The sequence below is a fragment of the Nicotiana tabacum genome, chromosome 19 (assembly GCF_000715075.1).
Source record: "Nicotiana tabacum cultivar K326 chromosome 19, ASM71507v2, whole genome shotgun sequence".
In the NCBI taxonomy this organism is placed as follows: domain Eukaryota; kingdom Viridiplantae; phylum Streptophyta; class Magnoliopsida; order Solanales; family Solanaceae; genus Nicotiana; species Nicotiana tabacum.
Genome location: NC_134098.1, coordinates 137483789 through 137490895, shown reverse-complemented (window position 1 = coordinate 137490895; position 7107 = coordinate 137483789). Strand labels below are relative to the sequence as shown.

General features: G+C 36.7%; 1 protein-coding gene across 1 annotated transcript; it reads right to left on the bottom strand.

Annotated features, from left to right (window-relative positions):
* Window positions 1-203: 203 nt before the first annotated feature.
* On the bottom strand, window positions 204-2469 carry LOC107814163 (putative clathrin assembly protein At1g03050). The gene is made up of 2 exons (XM_016639515.2): window positions 1747-2469; window positions 204-1460 (listed from the first exon to the last, which is right to left on the bottom strand). The coding sequence occupies exons 1-2, from the start codon at window positions 2384-2386 to the stop codon at window positions 343-345; spliced, it is 1758 nt and encodes a 585-aa protein (XP_016495001.1). The 5' UTR covers window positions 2387-2469; the 3' UTR covers window positions 204-342.
* Between the last annotated feature and the right edge of the window lie 4638 nt (window positions 2470-7107).

The following is a 7107-nucleotide window of genomic DNA, read 5'->3' as shown; positions in this document are numbered from 1 at the left end:
GTATATATCAGCTTGAGTAACCACTTTAAACTGAAGAAAGAAAAGAAGGAAAAAGAATGACGTGACACTAGCGATTTGTTTTAAGAAAATTTCACTTTCTGTACACTGATAATGGATGTTGTCTACATGTAGTTTTGCAGTTCTCATATTTCAATATCGTAGCTTAGTTGACTTTCTGAGAAAGCTGGCAATGCAGACATTGATTAGATGTGAATTTGCATACCTCTTCTTCTAGAATGCCACTTTCTTTCTGTACAATTTCATGACTTGTCTTTGTACTGAGATACCGCTGACCACATGGAAAATGACATTACATTGTTGTGTATCTTATCAGTGAAAGTTTTAGAAGGTTTGCCTGTAACCACCAATGTTATGTGGGTAAGGGTTTGGTTGTGCTTTGGCTAATGCTACCTGTCCTTGCATTCCATTTCTCTGATATTCTTGCCACATTAACTGCTCTTCCACCAGTAGTCTCTGTTTCTTCTCCATCTCTGACATCTGAACATATGCTGGTGGAGCTATTGCCAGTGATGCTGCAAAAGGATCTGTGCCTGGTGCGGCTGTACTAGCTCCACCATTTGCGGTTGGAGGTGCAGGCAATGCTAACATTGCTGGCCGTCCTGCTGAGCCAAATGCTACGCTGCTTGCACTTCCAGTAGCCACAACACCTGAGGTGGCTACTGCCTGTGCCACTGTTCCTTGTTGGTACATGCCATCAAGTGTTAATGTGTCAAGGCCTCTGGGGAACGAAGCTTTCTGGTTTGACAAGTGGCTTGCGGACTGAACCAGTGCTGTCTCCCAATCTCCTGAATCGTTGAATGCTTGCCATGGTGAAATGCTTGTTGCAGGATTGGTCGTTGCTTGACCACCATCAAACAGGGCTAAAGCTAGTTGATCTCCATGTTCTTCCGTAGTTGGAACATCTTCACTCAAGTTCAACAAATCTCCTACTTCTTGGGTTTTCACTTCTTTCTTGTCATCTTCCTCTATATTTTCTTCTGTTTCTTTGGGCAATACCTCTGGTGCTGGTAATGCCTTAACTGCATTCATGTCCTCTTCGGGTTCAGTTTTAGTTTCCTGCTTTTCAATTTCTTGAACATGCTCAGTAGTTGGCTCATTACGTATTGCCGCCTTCCTGTTCTGTTCTCTGAAGGACTTTTCTCGTATAAGGTCATCCATACGCTCAAGTTTCTTCGGTGGAATGATCTCAATATCTGGATATTCAGAAGTGCGTGCAACTCCAACTGTTTTACCCCAATCGTAAAACTGCTCGAGCTCCTCATATTGCTTATTAATTCTGAAGAAAATCTCAAGAACTTTTACAGAGTCGGGGATTGATAGTTCTATGAACTTATCAAACAGAATAGTTATGATTTCTGTTAAATCATAATATAGCTGGAAACTTTCCTTCACTAATGGATAAAGAGCCACAATCACGACTCGGTTGTTCTTTGCCAAACCTGAAACATATAGTGAAATTTTATATTTAAAGGCTACCTGAGAAAGGAGCCGATAAAATACGAGCAAGCCCTTATGGTTATTATTAGATGATAACAAAACTCAAATTTTGTTAATGTCATATATTATCTTCTCATTCCTTTTCTCTTCATTTCAGCTACTATATTTCTATGCTAATTCTATATTGGCATTTGATATTCGATCTTTATAAGACGCATTGCCGATTATATATTTTTGAAATTGGCAAGAAATATTAAAGCAAAAGTGGAGGAGTTAGGAAATACTAACCTGCAGGTCGACAAGCTAAGAATCGCTCTAGGAGCTGCATGAGATGATGAATCCTTGAGAAAACTCGATCATTCTTCATTTCCCTCAACGGAGTGGCTTTTACCCTCTTGACATTATGACGAACCTCTTCTTCATCATCGTTATATGCAAATGCACTGCGTTTTCCCCTGCGGTTCTGCATCTTAAACTCCAGGTGTTCATCAAGGTACAAAGCATAAGATCGTACAAATGCAGAACAATCCCAGGAGTTAGATCTTGAGTCACGAAAATCAGACATGTTAAGAAGCCTGGTTCCTCGCCTTGTGGCAAAGAAAATCTCCTCCTCATAAGACGGATCGCCATCAGAGAGTAGCCTATGAATCAACATGAGTGCCTTAAGCGCCACAACCCAATTCTTGGTCTTTCCAAGGCGTCTGGAAATGAAACTAACACATGCACCAACATAGGCTCGAGAATAAGAAGTCAAGCTTAGAATCTCTCTTATATGCCTCTCCTCCGGTGGGTACTCGTCGTGTCGGGTCGCCTTCACGATGGCTACTTCAAGATCGGACAAGGAGGCACTGCTGCCAACTTTGGCCAAGCTTATGCTCGTCTGGTCCTTCACTGCCCCAATTGCTTTTCTAAGCGTGCTTGGAGCCATGATGTTTCAGACTTGTAAGTCTCAAAAATATTTTAATATACTGCTGATTATTTTTCTCTTCAGCTATTCACAAGGATGGCAGTATTAACCTGAAAGAAATGAAACAAAAACAACCCTTAATGACTTCAAGATTAAACATGCATGCATGGTATGTTACGATAAAATCTCATTAAAAACAGCAAATTAATTAAGGACGTAGTAGAACATTATTTTACACCTGTTATACTGAATTTTGTGGTAAAACAGATGGAAAAGTATGAAAGATTCAGTTTTACAATGAGAGAATAATTTAAAAGGAAGGAGAATTTACTGGAGTTGGAGAAAGAAGATGAAAAGGGAGAAAATGAGGTATGTGCAGCTCTTTCTTCTCTTTTTTGCTGATTAAAATTTTCTCTCCCTCTTGTGTTTCTCTCTGCTTGACTGGCTACAATAACCGTAGAAATATCCTGTACTTTAGCAGCATATTTCGGGAGGCTAATGGAAATACTTTCAAAACAGAGTTACCACTTGCGAATTTGTGAAGAATGAAAATTCTGTCTAAAACTTTTCTTTTTCCTCGTTTCTAAATTTTTATGAAGAGAAGATTTTTAGTGAAAATTTTAAGGCAATACCAATTATTTGGAGATGGACCTGGCTTACTCGCTTAGGATCGATCATCTGTGACGTTCTCTGTGTGCCACTGTATTATAATTACCATGTTTGTATTATGTTACACGTGAATTGATAGAAAATAAAATATATGAACAAAACTTAAAGAAAAATAATGGAGCGACACAGAAAGACATAAAAATGAGGAGAAAAGCGAGTAAGCTTTTTTATTCCATTTGTTCCATCTTAATTTTGTTTCAGGCTTTTTAAATATATATTTTCTATCATAGATTTAATTAAGGAAAGATTTTAGAGCGTTAAATAACGCAATTCGATCATGTTCATGGTATATATAGAAAAGACAGAAAAGATATCACAGATCTAAATTAAAGCGAACTGAACGTATGTTCACGGAGATTTTTATTTACGTATGTCATGCCTCTCGAGGTCCTGTTTGAAAGGCAGTTGCGAGAACCTGTCTGGATTGAGTGGTCCTTTCTCGGGCAGCTACTGAGACATAGGTTGGCACGAGCTTCCCTTGGCATACCTTCGTTACCATTGCTAAGAAAAGTAAGTAAGAATTCGTCCCAGATAAACTACTTATATAGCTCTTTCGCATCGAGGAAAGATGACCTAAGGCCATAGCTAAGTTATCGTTATCGGACACGTGAGATATCCCGGCTAGAGAGCATTGTTTTCTCCTTTCGTTCTTATGTGCGAAGGCGAAGCGTCGAATATGACACTTTAATTTTAGAATATTGAATCATTGTAATTGTTGATAGAAATGATTGGTTTTACATTAAATAGCACAAGGAAAATTAAAAGTAGGAAGAATTGAGCTTATACCACCCTCTACACCCCCCGAAAACTTCTAAAGCACAAGGTTTGTGTACATTAAGTTATATTCAATTTTACACGTGAGTAGCAAACTTGACCAAGTATAGTATGTATTAGTTTGTGACTGCTACTACTCTCTCACGGGTACGTATCGAGATTTAGGGCACAAGAAAAGAAACACCTAACCTTTTTTTTATATTGAACTTGATATCTTTGTGTCAGTTTCATCTACCTCTGTGCTACACCTCGAGCGCAACTAAGCTTCTCAAAGGAGAGAGACGCTTAAATACTTAAAGGTATGTTTTAATGTATTTTTTATTTAATGTACTAGAAAGTAATTGTATTTTAATATATAGGTTAAGTAATCACTATCATACATATATTACTAATGAGATCATATAAAGAATTAATATGGTTCTATCAGAGTAGTTTCTTTCAAAATATTTGAAATTTATGTGAATATATTTTAAAAATAGAAAAATCTGATGATACGACATGATCGATATAGATCATATCATGAGGTTGTTTTAACCACTTAGTACAAATTTCTAGTGCTTTGTATGTAAGAGCTTAATTATTCGTGACAAGCAAATAACATAAACATAATCAAATAATTAAAGAGACCATATACAAGATCTACTCCCAAAGGATCCTGCTACACAGTATTTGGTCGATTTGGTAGGACTGGGCAAGACTCACCAGTTCTTTATAAAATATGTGTACTTGAAGGTGAAAGGGAACCAACTTTATGTTCCTAAAGGAGGAGATATGCGAAGGATTCTTCTGATGGATTTGTGGGCCGGCCACCCAGGTGAAGAACGCTCCATGACGTTGTGGTGCTGTGCTTATTATTTGCTTCAAATGGCGGATGATTTGAAGCTAAGTGCTTTTTTATTGTCTTTGTTTTTCTTCTTCTTTTGAAGTGCTTATTAAGATTTTCTAAAGAAGCGTGTGCAAATTGAAAATGATTTCACTCTCCAATAGGACATATGAAACATAACAAAGATACAACAACAAAAAAAGTGCTGTCAATTTGGTTGTGTTTACTAATGTGGACAATAACAAATTAAAAAGCTAACAGAATTTTGACTCCAGCCAGAAATTGTTTTTGGCTTAACTTGTGTTCCTACCTCATCCTAAAGACTGGACTTCTCATAGTATTAATCTTGGAAGAATTGCCAGCTCAATCTAAGTTGTATAGACCTTCATTGTTTAGGACAAAACTCTTGACCGTTCAATAGAGAGTTTCAAAGAATTCGTAGCATGTTGTTACCAGTACGGCTGTGTAGCTTATTAGCCCGAAGATCAACCAAACCCATTATTTTTGACCCATAACATGAATATATATATATAATACTGAAATTTTAAAAATATTAAATATGAACTCATTCAGAAGTGTAATAAGTTCAATACTACGAATTTTTAAAAATTAAATCCATCAGATTTTGAATCCGCCTGTACTTGTTACAGGGAGGTAAAGACAGTGTAGAAACTAGGCTTCTCGTGAATTCACTTCAATTTAAATCCAGAATTCCACGGTAGAACGTTGGGCAGAATTACAGATGACTGCAGGAATAAAAACAAGTTTAAGTCACATGCATGAGTTGCATAAAGAACTTTGCCACCGGCCTGATTACTAGTTAAAATATCCTGGTCTTACCACAGATTATTCTGCAAATTCTTGATCTGGAACAAGCTTTCTTATTCTAATTAAGATGCCAGTCTATATATCCGTGCTTGTTGACTATCTAAAAGGCTTGAATATCCAACCAAGTTCATTTGAATTCAATACTTTTAACGTGGAGTACAAATTTATATGTAAAAATTCATAAAAATTATAACAAATGGTAGATATGAACTTATAACTTTAAGAATATAATTGATTCATTGCTAAAAACCCATAGGTTGAACCCATAAAGTTTAAATTTTGAATCAATCTCAGCTTTCAAGACCTTCTAGCTTGAAACTTAAAGGCTAAGCGAATTTCATCATCAAATCAATGAAATAATTGAATTAGATAAGATATAGGGTGCAGGCCCCCCCCCCCCCCACCTCCCCAAACACACACCAAAAAAAATATCAATAAGCTAACATTATTGTGGGGGATTTTGTGAAAGAGAATTCTTTAACGGTCCTGTCATTTTTCTTCAACCATTCTAAAGAAGCCAAAACATAAGTCTTAACTAAGGCTTTAAAGGTGGTAAATTGGACAAATTGCTTCTTCTATTACTCCTATTAGCCTTTTAAAAATAAAAATTAAACTTAATTTGTTGTGAAATCAGTATCTTTATGTGGTTTTAGCGGCTAATCATCGGATCGAAAACAAGTATCGTGGTATTATTATCCCTCTCGATTGGTTTTTATCATGAAATTAACTTGAAAGTCTATCAAAATTCATAGTTCTTCCGAACCTGGGCCTGGACATAACACGCGGCACCCAGTGCCTGACTACATGCGACCGAGCAAACCAACTGGCTGGCTGAATCAATATGTGATATCATAACATACTCAATGCAGAAGATAAACTACACATGCTGATATACTAAAAGTGTGAATGATATAAATCAAGTGCGGAAATACTAATATAATTCTGAAACATATTTGTATCCAACATAGCTTAACATGAAAAGCCTTCGACTCTATCTAACTGTTATTCTAGTCTATGAAGCCTCTAATGAATTACTAAAAACACTGACTATCTGTAAATATTGAAAAACTATAAAGTAATGATATTGCCCCCGAAAAATTGGGGCTCACCAAATAGCTGGTACGAGAATCCTAGTGCTCTCAATCGTCAACCTGTAAATCATTACCTGCATCGTGAGATGCAGGCCCCGGGCAAAAGGGACGTCAGTACATTTGAATTGCACTGGTATGTAAAGCAACTGAAAAAAAAAAATATAAATGCTGAAACTGATACTGAGCTGATAACTGAGAATTGATAATTGATAACTTAAATGATAGCTATTGAAACTGAAACTAATAACTGATAACTGATAACTGAAATGATAACTAATAATTGAACTGAACAAAGGAAGTAAGGATATGAATAATCCCTCATCTGAATGATGAACAACCTGTTTATCTAAATAAACTACGACCTTGGGCCTAATATATATATGCACAAGCTACGGCCTTAGGCCCAAGTAAACGTATACATAACTACGGCCTCAAGCCCAAAAATATATACAGCATAAACTACGGCCTCAGGCCCAAACATGCATAAAGCATAAACTACGGGCTTAGGCCCAAATATGCATAAAGCATAAATTACGGCCTCAGGCCCAAACATTCAT